This window comes from Neolamprologus brichardi, chromosome 6 (assembly GCF_056152115.1).
Source record: "Neolamprologus brichardi isolate AB-2024 chromosome 6, ASM5615211v1, whole genome shotgun sequence".
NCBI lineage: Eukaryota > Metazoa > Chordata > Actinopteri > Cichliformes > Cichlidae > Neolamprologus > Neolamprologus brichardi.
The window spans coordinates 1,966,657-1,988,404 of NC_142109.1; the positions used below are offsets into that span (position 1 = coordinate 1,966,657).

General features: G+C 39.8%; 3 protein-coding genes across 3 annotated transcripts; 2 read left to right on the forward strand and 1 right to left on the reverse strand.

Annotated features, from left to right (window-relative positions):
• Positions 1-553: 553 nt before the first annotated feature.
• Positions 554-2,940, forward strand: LOC148102391 (uncharacterized). The gene is given in 5 exon segments (XM_087842381.1): positions 554-602; positions 605-687; positions 2,218-2,479; positions 2,616-2,774; positions 2,876-2,940. Coding segments are annotated over 5 exon segments (618 nt in total).
• Positions 2,941-11,968: 9,028 nt separating this feature from the next.
• LOC102791000 (lysozyme C, milk isozyme) lies at positions 11,969-15,059 on the forward strand. Its single transcript, XM_006806121.3, has 5 exons — positions 11,969-12,191; positions 13,694-13,894; positions 14,082-14,145; positions 14,357-14,401; positions 14,577-15,059. Exons 1-5 carry the CDS (start codon positions 11,969-11,971, stop codon positions 14,644-14,646), a joined length of 603 nt encoding a protein of 200 aa, XP_006806184.3. The 3' UTR covers positions 14,647-15,059.
• Positions 15,060-17,416: 2,357 nt separating this feature from the next.
• Positions 17,417-19,452, reverse strand: LOC118455450 (uncharacterized). The gene is made up of 2 exons (XM_087842451.1): positions 19,354-19,452; positions 17,417-17,830 (listed from the first exon to the last, which is right to left on the reverse strand). Exons 1-2 carry the CDS (start codon positions 19,450-19,452, stop codon positions 17,417-17,419), a joined length of 513 nt encoding a protein of 170 aa, XP_087698577.1.
• Positions 19,453-21,748: the final 2,296 nt, after the last annotated feature.

The following is a 21,748-nucleotide window of genomic DNA, read 5'->3' on the forward strand; positions in this document are numbered from 1 at the left end:
AGGTACGTTTATTTCATCAGTGCAAATCAGTGTTGTGAAACAAGACAAGAAGGACAAACCACCTTTTACAAAAGTTAACTTTAGCACTGCTTAACTTTTACTGAATTTAGGGGAAAAGTGTCTCACCTCACTCATGAGGTTTTTACTTAAAAAATCTATAATACATTTAATTAATTATCTAATTAATTAAGTAGACATGTTTTTTTCAGTCAAGAGTTTTCTATGTGTAAAAGTTTGCAGGACATATTAATAATTAAATGAACCTACATGAAAGTTTTACTATTTTCTGGCACAGAGTTCTTCTGGGAAGGATAACTTATTTTGGCATAACAGCTGACGTTTCAGGTGACGTTCTGATTTTCTCTCACTGCTTCCTCCTGAAGACCATAACTAAAGGAAAGCGCTAACTAACATATAACAACATAAAATCTGAAGTTTAAAGCAGCTTCTTATGTTCTATTTTTAATAAAAATTTGTGCCAAACTAAAATTATTTTTTAGTAATTTCCTGCAGTGTTTTCATTTTCTCTTTTCTGTCCACACAAGCTGCTGATATGAAGCTTGGTCTGTTAGTCCTGCTGGCTGTGGCAGTTCTGCTGCCCAGCTCTCTTAGAGCCGGACTGTCTCCAAATGTGAGCTCAGAGACGAGCTTGGAGAGGGTCTCAAACTGCCCAGGACACTGGAGAAATACAGAGATGCATGAGAAGAGGTGAGGTTAAATATGACTCCCACGTTTCAAGTCAGTTCATGACCTCCAGGGACATCAATTATTTAACTGCTGAGTCAAAACTATGGATAATGGTGGAAAGTAGCCAATTACATTTCTACTCCATGACAGTTTTCAGGCAAATATTAAAATAATATATTTTTAATGTTAATCATTCATGTTGTATTATTTGTCTATAATTTGACTTATCAACTGCACAGATGCAGTACGGTGCAATAAGTTGTTGTTATGACTTTAATCCAGAGCTTTGAAGAATCTTCTAATATTAACTTTCATCTTTGGTGTTGGGGCTACATATAGATGTGTGGTTGGTGTGAACAGACTAGGGGCAGGCCAGAGGGTCCAGTGTATCATATCTGAACAGAAATGCAAGTAAGCCGACTATAGAAATGACAAAATGAGAATAAAGCAAAAAGACAACAAAGAAACTGAAAAGGGTTAAATAGACCTTAAAAACTAAAAGTCAAAATCAAACAAAGTGCAAAAAATTCCTTTTTTACCTTTAAGAGACTACAATGAGACAGAGAAGAGCTCCATGTCAAAAACACAATAAAATAATCTCTTTTAGTTTGTTGTAATGTTCATTTGGCTTCTGTGGAGGGACGCTGGAGAGCCTAGACCGGTGTCAGGGACCAAGCAGTAAAGCATAAAGGACACAGGTGGTTTTAATTCAAAAAAGGGATTTTATTGACCCAAAAATATGAAAATATTTTTAACAAAGCCAAAACTTAAACAGGCAGACCAATAAAAGAGGTCAACTCAATAGACTAAACTCAAGATAATAGTTAACAAAACCTCAAACAAACATATGATAAACTGACCTGCTGAAATGACACACGGGGGAACTTAAATACTGGTTTAGCTAAACCAAATGACACACACGGGGGAAAACAAGATGGCTGCCATATAACCAACTAATACAAAACAATTAAACAAACATGAAACACCCCCCAGGCAATGAAGCATGTGGTGCAATCCAATTAGGCTGTCAGCGGTACTTCAGCTCTCCCAGCCCTTTGCCAGACAGGAGGAGACGCCAACCCCCAGGTAACTCAAACAAAGAAAGATGTATTAATATAACATAAAACAGAACTTTGACCTTGCAAGGTTAATATGTGTGCACGCCATATAAACATTGGAAGGTGTGATTGAAACATGGATACATTTAATAAAGAAACAATATTGAACAATAAGTAGAATATTTTAAAGTAGTGACCGTAAATTAAACTAAGGTGAATCAACGGGTGGTGAGGTGTGGAGCTTACCATGTGTGGCATGCCATCACAACCGGTTTGCCTACTCATCTGCCCGTGAACATGAAAGATAATATGGTGTTTTTGTGGCCTCAGTGACTGGAAAAAATAAAGACTAAATAAAACTAAAAGCACAATGATTTTGGAGATTGAATAAAGACAATGAATTGTACTGCCTGTCACCCTTTTAATCTTTTTTTGTTTGTTTCCTTGTTTGTTCTCTGCTCTTTGCTTGCATGACTGGTTTGCTGCAGTTGTCTGTGAATTGGAGAAGCGGTCTAGCCTGAACACTGAGTTGATTAAGGTCTATGGCAAGCGCACGACACCTGAACCTCAAGTGGTTGAAACCCCCTCCACAACAAGAGTCAATGAAATGACAACTGAAGAACCGGCCATTGAAACAACGAACAGCAAATTTGTTACCAGTCCAAAAACTACCGCCAACGCAAGATCAACCACCATTCTCCCAGAAACAACTCTGGAATCAACCACCACGGCTGGCAGCAAAAGAAGACAGCGAGACGCTAATTCAAACAACAATGAGATGTCCATGGCAGAACTGCTCCAGCAGGAGGAAAACGTGTTTGATGAGGAGGAGATGGAGCGAGATGATAACCGTATCATGGATGACAACAGTGAGAGCAGTGAGGTGGTCAAGATGGCAGAAGAGACAAGTGGGAAACGTAATCAAGCTTTGGTCCCTGGGCCTTGATGGGCTCTTCCAGCTCTCTGACAGCCATTTCTGTTATTCTGCTTATTGCTGGTCCAGAAATGTGTGCAGAACCAACTGCACAGGTAAGTCCTTGCACCAGAAGCAAACAGAAAAAACAGGAATTCACTTAAGCACGTTTTTTCTTTTACTTTGCATATTAAAAACAATTTCTTTTTTCCTTAAGCTTTTGCTGATAACGACATAACTGATGACATTGATTGTTTTCTCAAGACTCGTTACTTTTGGTAAGTTTCGATTCAACAAAATACTCACAAGTCGGATAAAATACTATAAATATCACGTGATGTGTGTGTGAAGGCATCAGCCACACAGGGGTAAATTAGTCCATTTTTCACTTTATTAGTTTGCTTTGCAGTTTTCTTCATTAATATAATTCATTAATCATTTGGTTAAACCTAACACTGATATTATGAGGCGCGCACATACTAACATTGTGTGGTTTTTCTAAAATGTTTTGTTATATTAATTATGTTTCTCTTTCTTTGAGTTACCTGGGTTTGGGCGGTGGCTGTTTCCTGTCTGGGCAAAAGGCGTGGCTGAGGACTCTGGGAACAAAATGCCTGCTCAGCAGGACCAACCATGGGCTTACCAGGAGCAGGGGTGTTTTAGGTTTAGTTAGGCTATTCTGTGCTTAGTTAATATTAGTGTGTTTTTGTTTCCCCCCCTATTGTGTGTAAATGGTTTGGCCAAATCATTATAAAAGCTACCCTCATGTGTCTTTGTAATTAGGTCAGCTTGTGAGTTAAGTTGTGTCTCACTTTGTTTTGTTTAAGTTTCTGGAAATTCCTTTTTGTAGAGTTATATTTAGTTGACCTCTTTTATGGGCCTGCTAAGTATGTTATTTGAATTTCGTTAATTTTGAACTTTTTGAGGGTTAAAATAAAGAAAACCCTTTTTGAATACACTTCTTTGCCTGTGTCCTCTTTGCTTTGGCTGCTTGGCCCCTCACAGTGTGATACATTAATTGATTGGTTTATTCACAGTACATATATTATACAGCAGTTGGTAATATAAAGTGTTTAAGTTAAGGTGTTGGGCCGCCATCGTGTGTCACCAGTGTAGTTTCATTGTTCTGTGGCATTCAGTGTTCAATTCTTTCCTTTAATTTGCCACACAGCAGATACTTTGGTATAAGATAAGCAGTGTTGGGGAGTAACGGAATACATGTACCGCCGTTACGTATTTAAAATACAAAATATGAGTAATTGTATTCCGTTACAGTTACCGTTTAAAAAGGTGGTATTTAGAATACAGTTACTTTGTTGAAATAAACAAACCAACACTGAAGATAAGAGAACAACAGTCACCTATTGTGTGTTTTGTTGTTGGTTTTAGGCTTACCATTACCAGCAGCCTTAGCTATTCTTCCCGAAGTTCTCTAATCATACACACATACAATCAATTTCATCAAAGCTGTAAATCTGGGAAGCTAAAGGCCCACATTATGTTAATGAAGTGTTAACTATCACTTATACTATTTATAGCATATAAATATCATATTGACAGGTTTATCAAGTGATTACAATCATACTGCTACACGTCTGTCTAGTATTTTCCTTTAAATTCATATAAGTATGATGTAAAATCCCAAACACTGCTGACTGGAATACAATATAACACAAACAAGTCTGTCTAAAGAAAGATGAATGAAATAAATGCAACAAGAACAAAAAAGGCAATAACTGTTGTCTTTTTCTTTTCATCAAACAGGTTTGTCTTTAGGGACGTCTCACATTCATTATGAAGAACTGTTTTCTTTTTCATTTTAATGATATTATTTTATTTCAGTTCATTTGGAGCTGTATTTTCAGACAGAATCGCTAGACCCTGAGGGTAGCCTGGATATGTCTCTCTTGATTTAAACAGTTTGATGATAATATATGCGCCTTAATTAGTGATGATATACTAAGCAATCTGCTTTCCTATGATTCCTTTTATTTTATTATATCAAATAAGATGAGCAGCAATAAAGGAAACAAAACCCATTCAGTGCATAGGACATGGAAACAAGATCACTGGACTCGTCTCTTCTCTGTTTGAGCAACAGTGAACTAGTCTGACGTCTGCAGAAGTGCCTCCTGTCCAGAGGGGGTCGCTCTTTCTGTCCTAGTCAGGACAGGCCAGTCTGCTTTTACATCAAACTACAATGGAAGAAAACCCAAACAATAAACACCATATACAGCATATAAGGCAAAACTGGGGCTTGTACAATTCCAACCAACGTGAAAGTCAATATTTGGTATGGCTGCTTTTATTCAGCACATCCTGAATTCTCTTAGGTAAACTTTGTTATAAATTTTAATTTCTCGTTTTCACACTTCTACAGGGGCCGACTTTGGTTAATGGTGACATTAGTAATGTCAAAAATTTTCTCCCCTTTAGCATTTGGCATTTTCCCAACAATATAATGTAATACCATAATCTAAACCCAGTCAATAAAACCGAATTTTCTTAAGCAAACATCAGCAACCGAAAATTACCAGCCGCAAGATTAAGTCTCCAGCTCCACACCCTCATGTGAACCTCCAGTCTCCCTCTCTCTCTTCTCCTCCTGCCCCTGCCAAAAGCAAAGCAAAGCATCCCCTTTCTCTTCCCATCCCCTTTGGTTAATTGTTTGTCAACATTTACTCATCCTAACCTTGGTCCTAACCTTTGTCTCAGTGTCCGATCAGTCAAAGATTCAGTCCACATCGTCAGTCCATCACAGTTCAGTCACACATTCACACAAGATATTTGCTGACGGTGGAGACTAATAATCAAAGGAGCTTGCAAAGAAAAGCGTCTGGACTTCTTTAAGTTACTTGAAGACGTTTCACCTCTCATCCGAGAAGCTTCTTCAGTTCTAAGGTCAAATGGTGGAGAGTCCCAGATATAAACCTAGTGGGAGTTTCCCCCCACAGAGGGACAAAAGGACCCCCTGATGATCCTCTAATCGCCTGAGCCAAGGTGTGAAACTGGGCGTGGGTCCCAATCAGCCAGAGTTTCGGGTGAGTTCATTGTGAAACCTGGCCCCACCTTATCATGCGAATTCCTGAGGTCAGATGGCCCAGGATGTGAGTGGGCGTTAAGGCGTCTGGGAAGGGATCTCAAAACTGGATTATAGATGGCAGACAGTTGGTGTCGTAAACCAGTTTTTTGTCTGAGACACTCAGACAGAAACTGGTTCACCCGAAAGACAAAATGTCAAAACACAGACTTAACAATGTGGTGTACGCTGTACAGTGCAGCGAGGAATGCCCAGACCTCTACATTGGAGAGACCAAACAGCCACTTCACAAGCGCATGGCACAACACAGAAGAGCCACCTCCACAGGACAAGACTCAGCTGTCCATCTGCATCTTAAGGATAAGATCACATTTTGGACAGAGAGGACAGATGGTTTGAAAGAGGAGTGAAAGAAGCATCTATGTCCACTGTGAGCAACCATCTTTGAACAGAGGCGGTGGTTTACGACACCAACTCTCTGCCATCTATAATCCAGTTTTGAGATCCCTTCCCAGACGCCTTAAGGCCCACTCACACCCTGGGCCATCTGACCTCAGGAATTCGCATGATAAGGTGGGGCCAGGTTTCACAATGAACTCACCCGAAACTCTGGCTGATTGGGACCCACACCCAGTTTCACACCTTGGCTCAGGCGATTAGAGGATCATCAGGGGATCCTTTTGTCCCTCTGTGGGGGGACACTCCCACTAGGTTTATATCTGGGACTCTCCACCATTTGACCTTAGAACTGAAGAAGCTTCTCGGATGAGAGGTGAAACGTCTTCAAGTAACTTAAAGAAGTCCAGACGCTTTTCTTTGCAAGCTCCTTTGACTATGATGACCTGGATGACTGAGAACCTTCACAGAGATACTATTAATCAGATTCTCCACCCTCAGCAACAGGAGCTCATTCATTTGTTTTATTTTGTTTTTTGTTTTTAGAAAAAGAGTTCTTTATTATCTTAGAACCTGATCAGATCCCCACAGACGGCCTTCTCCTCAGCCAGTTGTAATCTGGAAAAGGTCACCTTAAATTTGTTCTCCCGAAAATTTTTACAGCGCTGTTAATTCAATCTTGCAGGCCTGCTTAGAAAATGAGAACAAGAGAGCTGATTATTAGCTCATCAAAACACAAAACATAATCACCTGACAGGATTTCTCTGTTACAATTTTAAAGGGCCCATTATAGACATGTCCATGTTTAATAAAAGTCCCTCTATTGAAATAAGAAAACAACCCAAACCTGTCAGAATCAACCCATCACTAAAACAACAACCCCAAAAATCTTAATCACAGAAAAGTTTTGCTTACTAATCTAACAATATGTTGTCGGGATTAGAACTTCAGGGCCACAAAGGTTCTGCCCGACTCTTGGCTTAACTAATACTTACATGATCTGAAATCAGACTTAAAATCACTCCCTCTGTTCATTTTCCCCACATCATATCTCAGTGGCCTCAGATTCTTCAGCGTCCTGAGACTCTGAGGTCAAATGACATAATTTCACCTGCTAAATACACAGAAATTCTTGTTAAAAGCCACACAGTTTTACACAACATTAATATTCCCATTAAGCCCTTTCTAAAAACGTTCTAACCATCTATCATCAGTGTTGGGGAGTAACGGAATACATGTACCGCCGCCATTTAAAATACAAAATATGAGTAACTGTATTCCGTTACAGTTACCGTTTAAAAAGGTGGTATTTAGAATACAGTTACTTTGTTGAAATAAATGGATTACACAGCGGTACTTCCCTGTTTCATATTGTGGCGGGTCAGGACTGTTTGGGTTTTGTTTGACAGCTACGTTCTGTTGTTCCAGGCGGCAACGTTACGGTTGCCATGGTTACAGGGTGACGCTCTCTCTCTGTGTTTCCTGGGCGAGAGAGGCCTTTTTGTTGTTGTTGTGCTAAGCTAATAGGCGGAATGCTACAGGTATAGCTCTAAAGAATGTAGCATCATAGGCAGTGTAGTCCGTGCTGCAGGGAGAATGGACTGCCATACACGTTATGTGTCTGTGAGCGAGGGAGGGAGAAAAAGGAAAAGTACGAGCTGTCATCGAGCAGAAACGGGAGCTGGAAGCATGTAAATATAATAATAACCACTGCAGCCAAGAAGAGTGCCTGACAGCCCAGTTGTAAGTAAGCTATTAAGACTCGACTGTACACCGTGTTCGTGTTTTCCTCTGAAACAATAAGTTCCGTTGGAGCAGCCTTTCAACCCTCTCTCTGTCTCTCGCTAGCAAAGTTGACCCAGACAACAAAGTAAAGCTAGTTTTCAGCTACGAGCCCGACACAGAACCCACCGTATTAGCCAGAGGTCCCTTTACTACGGTTCGGAGCCGCGGACCTTCAGTAACAGTAATAAATCACAGCAATAGTACATTCACGTAGTTGTAAACAGCATGATAATATATTAAGTAATCCAAAGTATTCAGAATACGTTACTCTCATCGAGTAACGTAACGGAATACGTTACAGAATACATTTTGGGGCATGTATTCTGTAATCTGTAATGGAATACATTTTAAAAGTAACCTTCCCAACACTGTCTATCATCACTAAATTCTAAATGTCTTTTACAAATCTGGACTACTGGACTTAGTCACAGACCTGACCACTTTATTTACTTATCCTGTATTTTACCATTATATATTTTACCAAACAATTCTTCTCATTCACAGACACGTTTCTTTCACAGCCAGACAGGAAGCTTCAGTTCTTCTTTTTTGTCGCCACACATTCAGCTAATTTGCATACTCTCTCCTCTCAGAAGAAGTTGCCTTGACAAGAGAAATGCATACTTAAAACATTACCACTTTATTCAATTATTTTTTTATTTTCTTTCTAGAGTAATAACTTGTTTTGCTCAATCGGCATAAAAGCACTTCTAATTCACTATTCTAAAAACTACTTTAAGCTTACAATCACTTTTTCCTTTTCACAAAAATCACTCTATTGTCATCGAACTTCCCTGAGTTATTCCTCAACTTCAAGCTTTAAACATTTATGTCATGTATTCACATTTATGAATGTAAGCATGTCCTCATTGCATGCATGTATTTGTATTCATATTAATATTGAGTGTAAGCTGGTCTTCATTGCCTCTATGTGTTTTCTAATCAGGTTTAATTCATGCTTCTTTGCACTGAGCTGTGGATTCAAACGGTCTCACTTCTGATTCTCTCCAAAAATAATTTCACATGTAACAATTTGTATGTGTCTTTTCTATTCATTCATGTAATTGTTAGTTTATTTATTTCTTTATCTCTATCTTTTTTTCTTTTTTTTTAACCTTTCTGTTGTGATGTTCTGGACATTTCTAAACCTTCATGAGTTCAGTCTCAATCTTCAATCCAATTTCTCATATGCTTTCATTGTACTACGTCCAGGTTCACCCCTCACTAATCCTCGTCCCTGTTCTCATAGTTTCCTGTTTGGCCTCACAGATCAACCACGGGCTCAAATCAGCTGTTTCTTCTCTCCATTCATTCTCTCTTGATCATTTCAGTCTTTCATCGTAGGTTAACTCAAAGCATGGCAAATATGAAACTCAGTGTCCAGTGCTGTCCGGTGCTTTCACATTGTCATCTCACTGTTCAGCTGCCCAGCTTGTAATTCAGAGTGCATGTTCCATCCAGTGTTTTCTTACATGCTGCTGCTGGAGTCTTCAGTGTTATAGTTCAGTTGCACTGTCTTTTACCTGCTGTTAATTCTTCAAGTACACGGTGTTCTGTCTGTCTTCTGTCTTCATCAGGAAATTGACTGTCCTTTAAGCTTCTTCTCAGGATAAGAACAGAATGGGAAAACTTTTAAGCCAAAGCCTGGCCTGTTTTCGTCCCAATTCTGTTAATCTATCATTTTGCCGCTGTACTCATGTTTTCAAGTTGAGAAGAGTCCATGGACACGTGTATTAACACACTAAAACATTTATTTAATATCATTTTTGTTATAGACAGTGTTGTTGTTAATGTACAGTGGGGCAAAAAAGTATTTAGTCAGCCACCGATTGTGCAAGTTCCCCCACTTAAAATGATGACAGAGGTCAGTAATTTGCACCAGAGGTACACTTCAACTGTGAGAGACAGAATGTGAAAAAAAAATCCATGAATTCACATGGTAGGATTTGTAAAGAATTTATTCGTAAATCAGGGTGGAAAATAAGTATTTGGTCACCTCAAACAAGGAAAATCCCTGGCTCTCACAGACCTGTAACGTCTTCTGTAAGAAGCTTTTCTGTCCCCCACTCGTTACCTGTATGAATGGCACCTGTTTGACCTCATCATCTGTATAAAAGACACCTGTCCACAGCCTCAACCAGTCAGACTCCAAACTCCGCCATGGCCAAGACCAAAGAGCTTTCGAAGGACACCAGGAAAAGAATTGTAGACCTGCACCAGACTGGGAAGAGTGAATCTACAATAGGCAAGCAGCTTGGTGTGAAAAAATCAACTGTGGGAGCAATCATCAGAAAATGGAAGACATACAAGACCACTGATAATCTCCCTCGATCTGGGGCTCCACGCAAGATCTCATCCCGTGGGGTCAAAATGATCATGAGAACGGTGAGCAAAGATCCCAGAACCACACGGGGGGACCTGGTGAATGACCTGCAGAGAGCTGGGACCAAAGTAACAAAGGTCACCATCAGTAACACACTACAACGGCAGGGAATCAAATCCCGCAGTGCCAGACGTGTTCCGCTGCTGAAGCCAGTGCATGTCCAGGCCCGTCTGAAGTTTGCCAGAGAGCACATGGATGATACAGCAGAGGATTGGGAGAATGTCATGTGGTCAGATGAAACCAAAGTAGAACTTTTTGGTATAAACTCAACTCGTCGTGTTTGGAGGAAGAAGAATACTGAGTTGCATCCCAAGAACACCATACCTACTGTGAAGCATGGGGGTGGAAACATCATGCTATGGGGCTGTTTTTCTGCCAAGGGGACAGGACGACTGATCCGTGTTAAGGACAGAATGAATGGGGCCAAGTATCGTGAGATTTTGAGCCAAAACCTCCTTCCATCAGTGAGAACTTTGAAGATGAAACGAGGCTGGGTCTTCCAACATGACAATGATCCAAAACACACCGCCCGGGCAACAAAGGAGTGGCTCCGTAAGAAGCATTTGAAAGTCCTGGAGTGGCCTAGCCAGTCTCCAGACCTCAACCCCATAGAAAATCTGTGGCGGGAGTTGAAAGTCCGTGTTGCTCGGCGACAGCCCCAAAACATCACTGCTCTTGAGAAGATCTGCATGGAGGAATGGGCCAAAATACCAGCTACTGTGTGTGCAAACCTGGTAAAGACCTATAGTAAACGTTTGACCTCTGTTATTGCCAACAAAGGTTATGTTACAAAGTATTGAGTTGTATTTTTGTTATTGACCAAATACTTATTTTCCACCCTGATTTACGAATAAATTCTTTACAAATCCTACCATGTGAATTCATGGATTTTTTTTTTTTCACATTCTGTCTCTCACAGTTGAAGTGTACCTCTGGTGCAAATTACTGACCTCTGTCATCATTTTAAGTGGGGGAACTTGCACAATCGGTGGTTGACTAAATACTTTTTTGCCCCACTGTAATTGACACATTGACTTGGCTATTCTTTAGGTTGACTTTGTGTAGCTTGAATTTATCTGTCAGATCATTGTTGCTGTTGATTTGTGGAGACATAACCGTGACAAAGGATCTAGCCCTAACCCTATCTTTGACCCAGCATTTTGAATTTTTGGACTGTGGAATATGAGGTAATGTTGCAAGTCAGATGAAGATGAGCACTGCCTGTATAATGTATTGTACTTTTGGTTTCTTCTTTTTCGTCTCCTTCCTGAGTGAAGATGATTTGCTCTTCTTATGTTGCTGTTTTGCTGGACTTGTTATTGTTCTTCTTTTTGTTGGATATAAAATGACAGCGGCACTCAGGAATCAGGTGGCCTTATATTTAATACATTCTGTAGTTACTGTAGCAACACTGTGTGCTCAAACACCTGATCCTCTGAAATTATGAATCCTGATGATGTGATAATTCAGCTTCACCTCGTCTGTCCTTTACACTCTCAGCCAGGTCTTTTCAGCTACATGAAGGCATGCCCTATAAACAAGAAAAGAGAGTTTTAGGTAGACGTATCATTTTCTTCCCACACCCTCTTTTGAGCTCAGAAGCCATGTGATATTGGCTACTGATGGGGATAACTATTGTGCACCATTCAGGGAATAGCATTTATCTAAAGTGAACAAGAGATGGCCTATTGCCTGCGGCTCTGCAGATGATATATTCTAAGTCACGTATGCTCTTTGAGTCAGAGACGATAGATGAACTCAAGATGAGGGTACACAGAATATTTCTCCTGGTAGTGCTGGGCTGCAGCTGGGCCGGCGGACGAATTGTGTCAAAATGTGAACTGAGAGACCAACTGATCAGGGCAACCAGCAACCTTCCACAGAAAGCAAAAGATTCAGGACTGGACAGTGAGAAGTTTGTGGCCAAGAGTAAGTGGCAACAATGCACTGAAGTCTGTTTTGAAATGAAATAGATTTAATTTAATGGATTTATTGAAACCAAGGATTGTGACGCATTGTATTTTAGGAATTAGATTTTATATTGATACTTGATATTTGTTTTAAGTCTCATATCGTCTTTGAAAGCTAATAAAATCAAAACATTAGACTTGTAAACAAATTGGGAGTATGACAAGAGTCATTCCTGACATCTTTTTTTCTTGTATATCTTTAATATAAACTGTAATTTGGTGTTCACTTTGGCTACGTTCACACTGCAGGCGAAAGCGCATCAAATCCGATTTTTTTTTGACCCTATGCGACCCATATCCGATCTTGGTGTGACAGTGTGAACGGCACAAATATGATATTTTCAAATCCAATCTGGGTCACTTTTGTTTGTGGTACTGAATCTGATACATATCCGATGTTTTAGCGACTGCTGTTTGAATGGTCATGTCGCATTAAATCCGTCTTTTACGTCACCGACACAAGACCAACGCCAATTATCAGCGCCGGAGAAGACATCGCGAACGCTTCCTGGCCATCTAGTGAAACTGTTGGGAAGACAACGTTGGAGGAACGTGAACATTTTATTTGTACTGTATAATCTGCAGATTCTGACAGAAATCTGCAACTATCCTTTGAAGCACCGCTCCTCTAAAACAGCAATAAGGATCATTATTAGGTTATTTACATTATTATGTAAATAACAAAATAACTTAAAGCAAAAATTGGGAAACCTGAAGTCCGAAGTCTTTATATTAAGGGCCATCAGTGAAACAATACTGTTGCTCTGGGTCTAAACAGAGCGCGTTGTGTGTGACGTCTTCTTTTGCGCATGCGGCCGCTTTGAGGGTTCACACTAGAGCGAGTTTGCTGTCGCATTTTATTTGTAGTGTGAACGAGCAGACAAAAAAATCGGATTTGATCAAAAAATCGGAATTGAGCATTAAGACCTGCAGTGTGAACGTAGCCTTTAAATGGCAAGCTAGCCCAACTCACACTCTTGCTCTTATGCTTTAGTTTCATTATTAAGGTACTTTAACTGTGGGCTCGACTCTGTTTCCACTCTGAAATCCCATTTTAGTGTGAACAACTAAGATCTGACGATTCATGTGAAATGACTAAGCAAACTCTCAGCAACTTATTAAGCACCACTGTGATAGCAAAGAAACATGCCAGATGGCAGCTGCTTTGTCATCTTTGAGAAGGATTCACATTGCAACAGGATAATGATCCCAAACACAGATAAATAAATATTCTTCCTCCAGATCAACCAGATTAATGGTAAAAATGTTAGGTGAAACTGGTTCGGGTTTGTTTAAGATATGTTAAAAGACATGTTTTGAAATGTTGGTGGTGCTAGGAAAAACTAAGTCATGGACTTATTAGCAACTTCTAGGAGCCATAAATATCCAGAGGAAATTAAACAGATATATGCCCAGTCGTTTGAAAAATATTTGTCAGTTTGCTTCTCTTTTCTTCTCCAGTCGTCTGTTTTGTGGAAAACGTATCAGAATTTAACACCAGTTTGGTCAGTATGGGGCTGAGAGACGATGGCATTTGGCAGAAGAACAATTCTTCTGTGGACTCGGACGACATGCTCTATGGCATTTTCCAGCTCTGGAATCAGCTGGTCTGTGGTAACGGCACAAATTCATCACCAAATATTTGTGCGATAAAGTGCCTGGGTGAGTATCATTCATTACATGCAAATAAGTACGTTGGTAGATTTTTAATATCTTTCACTTGTTATTTTCTTAAAATTTGATGGATAGAATATCAGATGTAATTGTAGCGTCAAGCCTAGACGATGTAAATTAAACTGAGAATCTACATCTGAACTAGAAAAATATTTGTTTCTTTTTCTCCTTCTAGACTTGATTGATGATGACATACAAGACGATGTCCGCTGTCTGATGAAGCTCTTCGTCGATCTGGTGTAGGTCTTTCTGTCTTTTCTATATAATTTGTCGGTATGATGTCACAGGATGCAACAAACCAGCGAAGATCCATGATGACAACTGAGAGATTTTGTTGTGATCAGATTAGATAGTTGAATGTTTTGTTTGCAACTACACCAATTATTAACAGAAGGAACCGTGAGTACTCAGTGAAATTCACTTCAGTGCCTATTTTCATGATTTCCACAGTGAAAACGGTTTTAGGGCAGCCCATTGGAAGGAGCTGACGAAAGAGTGAGTTATGTCTTTATCTGTTTTGAAAACATGACCTTTAAGATGAACTCTTTGCTTTTACTAATAATGTTCAATATTTAAATATTGAGTAGATATTTGAGATCAGTGCATATGCTATTCCTAATGAATTGCAATATTTGAATACATAAACTAATGCAAATCTGTTCTCTTGCAGGATTAAGCTCATCTTGCAGGATAAGTGCAAAGATAAGCAAGCAGCTGAGTACTTTGCTGAATGCCGTTAGTGATGAATCTTATGTTAACAGGAGTAAAGTGATTTGTGAAAATAAAATAAAAGTAAAGCATGTAAAGTAAAGATATAGAGTCGTCTGGAAGAACTGAATTGAATCTAGGAAATGTGGATTAAGATGAGCAGTGTGGAGAGGAGAATACAGAAATGCTAACCAGTGACTAAGTAGATAAGTAGAGATATTAATGACCTATGGCACAGGTACTGCCATGGAGCAAAGCACAGACAAAACAGTGAGACCACACAGATAATAGAGTTTTGAATAGCAACAACAAAACAATCAAATTCAGTTACCATCAAAATATATGTGATGAGTTCATGAATGCGAAGGTGTTAAAAGGAAGAAAGATGCTGTTAGCATCAAGCCATTTTTAAAACAGTCAGCCAGTAGGTGTACTTCCTTTAGGAACCACCCTGCCCGTCTCTACACAAAACCAGAAAGAGGACCGAGCAGGCAGACTGGGAGCACTCATCACCAGTGTGAGGTTGATTACTAAACGTTAGCATAAGGAGACACAATATAGATGTAGGATGTACTCGACAAGTAAAATTCACTTTCAGTTTTGTCAAGAGCCCCAACAGTTCTAGCAGGATGGTGCAGAGCTTGTTCTTACTGCAAGGTGTCAAATACTGTCAGAGGCTGTTGGCCTCACAGAGACGAACAAGGTGTCCTTTAGTGTCACTGCGCTGACAGCAGCAAAAACAAAATCCAGAACCATTTCATGTTTTTATTCATCCCAGTTGCTTTAGAAGCGCCAGTTAACTTAACCCTATGCATGTCTTTGGGCTGTTAGGCTGTTGAAGTACTGGATGATATGCAAACTCCACACAAAGGTTGATCCCACCTTGATTCAAATGCAGGACCTTTTTGTTGGCAGCCCTTCAAGGGCTGTAGTTTAATTATTTTTGACCCTCAATAATAAGACATCTTTTTGTTCAAACATGATATATGACACAATAACAAATGCTAAAAATAATTCTGTGCTTTTTTCAGCCTCGCATATTTACAAATAATACCGCTATCATGGTTTCATGTGTAGTGTTGGGAACATAAATCAGATTTCTACTAAAGATTATCATAACATGTGATCGTGTACATCATACAGTGTATTAAAACCATATTAGAGTAAGCAAATTTGTTGATGTTGTCATTCTGGCTTGTTACCACTAGAGGTCAGTCTTTGTTGCAGTTTCTTTAGCTTCTTCATCCTGCATTTCTACATTTGTCTTTCTCTCTGTTCCACTCTGTCCTTGGGGACACACACATGTCACAGTCACATGTCACAGAGGGGAAAGAAAATCCAAAACAAGTTGAGAGCACAAACAAGTGTATTCACACATCCAGTAAATGTCTTGATGCATGCTCAATCGTTCAGGTATAAGGAAATCCCAGAAAGTTGATTCTGTTTATCTGGAAGTAGCGTTTTCAGTGGGGGAAACATTTCGTCGCTCATTCAAGTGACTTCTTCAGTCTCCAGGTTTCCCCAATCTTATAAACACCACATCCAGAACACCTCGGATTTTGACTATAGAGGCAGGTGAAGCAATGGTCTGCTACGATGTTACATCTCTCTTCACTTGTGTTCCAGTTACTGAAGCAGTGGAGGTAGTTTGTAAGAGATTACAGGGTGATCCCAACCTCAGCAACAGGACCACTCTCTGCACTTACCATATTTTTTTTGCTCTTGGAACTGTCTTCATTACACCTATTTTAGAAATAAGGGTCAGTACTACAGGCAGAAACATGGCTGTGCCATGGGTTTCCCAGTTTCATCGATTTTGGCCAACCTGCAAATGGTAGAAGTGGAAAAGGGGGCTTTGTTATCCTACCATGGAACAGCAACAAGCTTTGGATCGGGTATGTGGATGACACCTGGAGAAAATCAAATCTCAGGACGTACCACAATTCACTGATCACATTAACACGGTGGGTCAACGCAGCAAGTTCACCAGGGAGGATATGAAAAATGGCAGGTTGGCCTTCATAGACCGTGAGATTTACAACAGTAATGTGGACATTTAAAAGCTGATGTGTGCCTTAAACCTACGGACACGGATCAGTGTTTAATGTCTGACTCTCATCATCCACTGGAGCACAAACTGGGCGTCATCAGGACGCTACAACACAAACCCTTAGTGATCCCTTGTGTGTCAGGAGAATCACACAATCACAATTGAGACGCGTTTTCTCTAAACACTGCATCTCTCTGGCTTCTAACTCTTTCGTCCTGACCCCAAAGCAGTTAGAAATCCATAAGTTTCAGGTTTTCTAACTGTTAAACTGTGGTTAAACTGACCTCCCAGCCCATTGTTCATTCAGTGGTGCTGGTTTCAGTCATTGTGCAAATGTATTGTTTATAAGGTTGTGTAAACCTGCAGTCAGCTGAGACTGAAGAAGCCTGGATGAGTAATGAAACATTTCTCCCACTGAAGATGCTACATCCAGATGAACAGAATCAACTTTAGTAAAGACAGTAAATAAAGACCAGCATGCAATTCATATCATTTGTTCCCTTTAAGTCCAGTTTGGCTCTTGAACAGCTAGATGGTCCTTTCCAGCATCTGTTTACACTGTTTGCTTTATCAGAGATTGCTACTGCCCTCTGCTGCTAGAAGAGATATTACATGTAGTGTTGAGGGAAAAAAAAAACACACAAGACTTGATGTGTACGAAGATCAAAACAGGAGCTAAGAGAAGCTAGTTTTCTATTGAGCTGCAGAGTTGGATGATAGTTAAGTTGGCTGGGTCTGATTTAGGACAGTTATCACCCAGTGGATTTGAGCTCTGGACACATTTTTGCTTCTATATTTTCTATTTTTATGGACTCTACATCTTTGGAACTGGATAGGCTGGCAGCTCTGCTGATCTTGGTGAGCGTTTCCTCGTACGGTGGAGGCAGGTAGACCATAACAAAGACTCCATCGGATCCATCGGAGCTGGTGCTGGCGTGGCGCTCGGCGTTCTTGGTCAGAGAGGACAGAAACTCAACGCTGCTCTCTGCATCCTCAAGGTCAAGAGTGATGATGTTAGCCAAGCTTAGTTTACTGTGTGAATAACAGCGGTATATCAGCCCAACCAGGACAGCCAGCAGGAGGACGGAGACAATTGGAAGGATAATGTAAACCACCAGCTCCAAACTTTCTGGAAATCCTAATTGGAGTCCATAAAAACTGTTGTCCTAGAGATCAGCAAAGAAGAATTCATGATATATTTGTCAGAACTTCCATATTCATCTGTAAGCCCTAACATTCATGTAAGAGATGTGCAAATTAATGCAGATTGCTAATGATGTACAGGTAAGTATATAACCTTATACCCAGCCCCCCCCCAAAAAAACCCCAAAAAACCCCAAAAGATTTTATTCACAATAAAACATTAAAAACAAATCAAATGTTTAAACTGTAAAAATGTACCATTTAACCAAAAAACGGCCCTTATTCACTAACAGTGCATAAATTATGTGTCAGAATGTTTCATTTACAAATTGTTGAATTATTACAGTTTGTACTTTATGAACAAATTTGTACAAACAAAAGAAACCTGGCTGTCTCGTAGTAGAATACTACTACAACTGCTATAATAATCCATCCAGCCAGCCTTTTCAGGGTCGCCGGGGGGGCTGGAGCTTTTCCAGGGCAAGAGGCGGGGTACACCCTGGACAGTTAGCCAGTCTGTCACAGGGCTAACACATAGAGACAGACAGACTTTCGTACTAAGATTCACACCTATGGGCAATTTATAATAACCAGCAGCTGTTTGTGCAGTGAGATAACATTGATTTCATTTTAGATCAAGCTGTCCCACCTGCACATCTGCAGTGCTCATCACTCATAACCCTGAGACGGTTTGATCCAGAAACAAAGGGTGACTCTACAGCCCTCCAGCTTTGAGAGAACAACGTGTGAAGAAACATGTTCTTCTTACGTCCACTCATAGTGTCCCTGATTCCTGTTGCCTCACTTTTTCTAGCAATTAGTTAATGCTGCCTGGATGACCCATAACCCTGCATTTCACAGAGTTACATGTTGGCGCTATATAAAATAAAATTGAATTCAGTTGAATTGAACATACCCATATGGAAAAGAAATAGTAAAAACATATATGATTTACTCATGAAAGTGGCCACTTTCTCATTACTTTCATATATTTTTTTAGTAAGTATACAAAACATACAAGTTTCATTATATAATTTTTCAAGGGATCTTATATGTGTTTTCACTCTTGTATGCTTTTAATACAAGTTTCATACAAGACAGATAAAAACTTTATAAGATTTATATATATCTTTTCCATATGGGTATAACTGGTGAAAATTAAATCAGATTAACTGAAAAAAATGAGTTGACTTAAATAAAAAAAACTTTAGTTTAACTGTAGCATAAAAGTATTTATTAAACATCACAGCTGCAACTTTGAGCTTAATGTAAAAATCTGTTTCCTTAACAACCAACATCTGCCATCATCAAAGCAGCAGAGGAGCCAGTAATTCATCTTAAGGTGTTGTGGTGTTATTCCAACAGATGTTGGTTCTGCAGCATCAGTGCTGGAACAACTCATATCTTAAAATTATAACATTTAATTTAAAAACAAGGATACACAAAAATATTCTTTCATTATTATTATTAGTAGTTGTTGTTATCTGGGGGAACTTTAATATAAAGGATTACATTTGTCAGATTTACACAGCTGAACTCTACACACCTGCTCCTTTGATGTTGAAGGAGATCCTGTCACCCAGTCATACGACTCTCTGCCTGCTGGTCCGAACCTCATCCAGCTGCTATCCACTAGCCCCCGCATGATGCTGAGGTGTGTGTGATTGATGTTGGATGGTGAAATATATGTTTACAGAGTAAAGACCGGCTCGAGCTGTTGGTCCGGATGTTTCGGGAGTAAACAAAGCTGAGAGCAGGGCGGAGATGGCTGCTGATCGGGGGGGAGGAGGGTGTTTGGAGTCCGGTGAAATGAGTAAAACTGGGGTCAAACGGTTGGTGGGCGGGGCCACATGCTAAGCAGCTGCTCACATGCTCGCACATGCAGGCTTTATACTCCAGCCGGGCTTATAAGAATATTAAGTATATATGAGCGTGTGTGTGAAAAGCTTGGTTACATAAAAAGGCGGGGCTTCACTTTACACCAAACCTCAGACACATGGACATAATCGAGAAATAAATCAATCTGAGAGTGAAGTTACGCACCTGTTACAAACTATTTGTGTATTACTATTTATTGCTACAAAATTACAAAACATTCATGCATTTATCCGTTTTCTTCATCATTTGCCCGAACCAAGGGGTGCTTTTAGAAATATTTGCTAATTTAGTTAAAGTGTAAAACAGAATTCCCTTATTCCAAGTTTTGTCAGCCTTAATTCAGCCATTTTTACAGCAGTTACAGTTTTAAGTCTTCTTTGACGAGCTTTGGACACCTTCATGTGGGCGGCATCGACACCAGCATCACATGTGAAAATCCTCTCAGAGTCTGTTTCAGACTTCACAGATGATAAGAAGTCTTGTGTCCCCTGGAGATGAAGCCTGACTTTCAACCCAGGTTTACAAATCCGCAGACTCGTTGCTCACTCTGGTTTAAATCCCCAACAGGCCTTCTGTCAGGGGATTTTAAGCAGCCATCAAGCTCTGACTGATGATGGTGCTCATACAGATGAGCATGAGAGTGATCACCTGAGCAACTCTTTGTTCTACAATGTCATGTCTATGTGCTTATATACAACTTTTTTGGAGCAAAGTATCATTAAATATTCTGTTTCATTTTCAAAGAGATTTTCCTAGTCTGTCAATTCAGTTGAATTCAACTTTATTTATATAGCACTAAACCACAGTCATTCACAGTTGCCTCAAGGCAGTTTATACCGTAGATGCTAGCATGATGGATGCTACAGAGTTTAATGAATAAAAACTTGGTGACAGTCTGTAGGTCTCTTCAGTATTAATAAGTAGTGAAAGTTATGAATTACAAAAGTATCCCATTACATTGTTACATTGTGACATTACATTATTATGCCTTTGTGTTGTCTCATATGCTACATGAGTACTATAGCATAGGTATAGAAGTCCCACCTATGTGATAGATACATTAATAGATTTTATGTTAATAGATCAAATATCCTAATACTTAAGTAAAGTGGTAAATGGACTGGTTCTTATAAAGCGCTTTTCTACTCATCTGAGCACTCAAAGTTTTACACAACTTGTGCATTCACCCATTTGCACAAGCACATTTTTCTAAGTGCTTCATAGCTAACATTCACACTCCGATGGATGCATCGGAGAGCAATTTTGGGTTAGTATCTTGCCCAAGGATATTTTGCATGTAGACTAGGGAAAGCCAGGAATTGAACCACCAACCTGTAGATGACCTGCTCTACCACCTGAGCTAAAGCACCTCAAGTACATAAGTAGGAGACTTCTCACCTGTGTCAAGGCTTCATTCACCGAACTGGTGGACTCTGAAGTAGGACCTGACTTGGATTGGCAGGTTAATATTAACATTCAAAGTGTGTAACAAGGTCATCAAGAGTCAAGAGTAGGAAATGGAGTCAAAGTTGTTCACACCTTCACTGATGTACATTTTTTCTTGCAAAGTGCAAGAACTTAGGGAAGTGTATTCGTGTATGTTTCCAGTTGGGTCCTTGAGCATTAATCTTTCTGTTGGCTTACGGGAAGAAAGTGTTGCACAGTCTGACACTGGGGACCTAAATACTTTAGTCCCTGATGCCAGATGGCAGGAGGCTAAAGCGTTGGTATGAGGCATGTGTGGGGTTGTCCTCAGTGCTAGTGGCTTTTCAGATGCAGTGTGTGTGGAAAAAGTCTGCGATGTAGGGGAAAGTGACTGCATAATGAAATAAAGATACAACAAAGGAGGCGCAGAACTGAGCAACTAAAATATCAAATGAGTGTGAAAATATTCACCTAACATACGGGTGTCTCATTTTTAGTAAATTCGTTTTGTTTGTTGATTGTGAGTGCTGTAGATTACACTACACTGCACTCAATTACATTTTTTTTTCCACTTTTATTTGAATGGTGTATTTCTTTTCATTTAACAAATAGCACCCAGTAACATCGGCTGTCCCGCT

Coding starts and splice junctions, on each gene's coding strand:
- LOC102791000 (XM_006806121.3), top strand. CDS start 11,969: ATGATATATTCTAAGTCACGTATGCTCTTTGAGTCAGAGACGATAGAT. Junction 12,192..13,693: donor TGAGAAGTTTGTGGCCAAGA/GTAAGTGGCAAC, acceptor TTTCTTCTCCAG/TCGTCTGTTTTGTGGAAAAC. Junction 13,895..14,081: donor TTGTGCGATAAAGTGCCTGG/GTGAGTATCATT, acceptor TTCTCCTTCTAG/ACTTGATTGATGATGACATA.
- LOC118455450 (XM_087842451.1), bottom strand. CDS start 19,452: ATGCGGGGGCTAGTGGATAGCAGCTGGATGAGGTTCGGACCAGCAGGC. Junction 17,831..19,353: donor CTTCAACATCAAAGGAGCAG/GTGTGTAGAGTT, acceptor GCTGATCTCTAG/GACAACAGTTTTTATGGACT.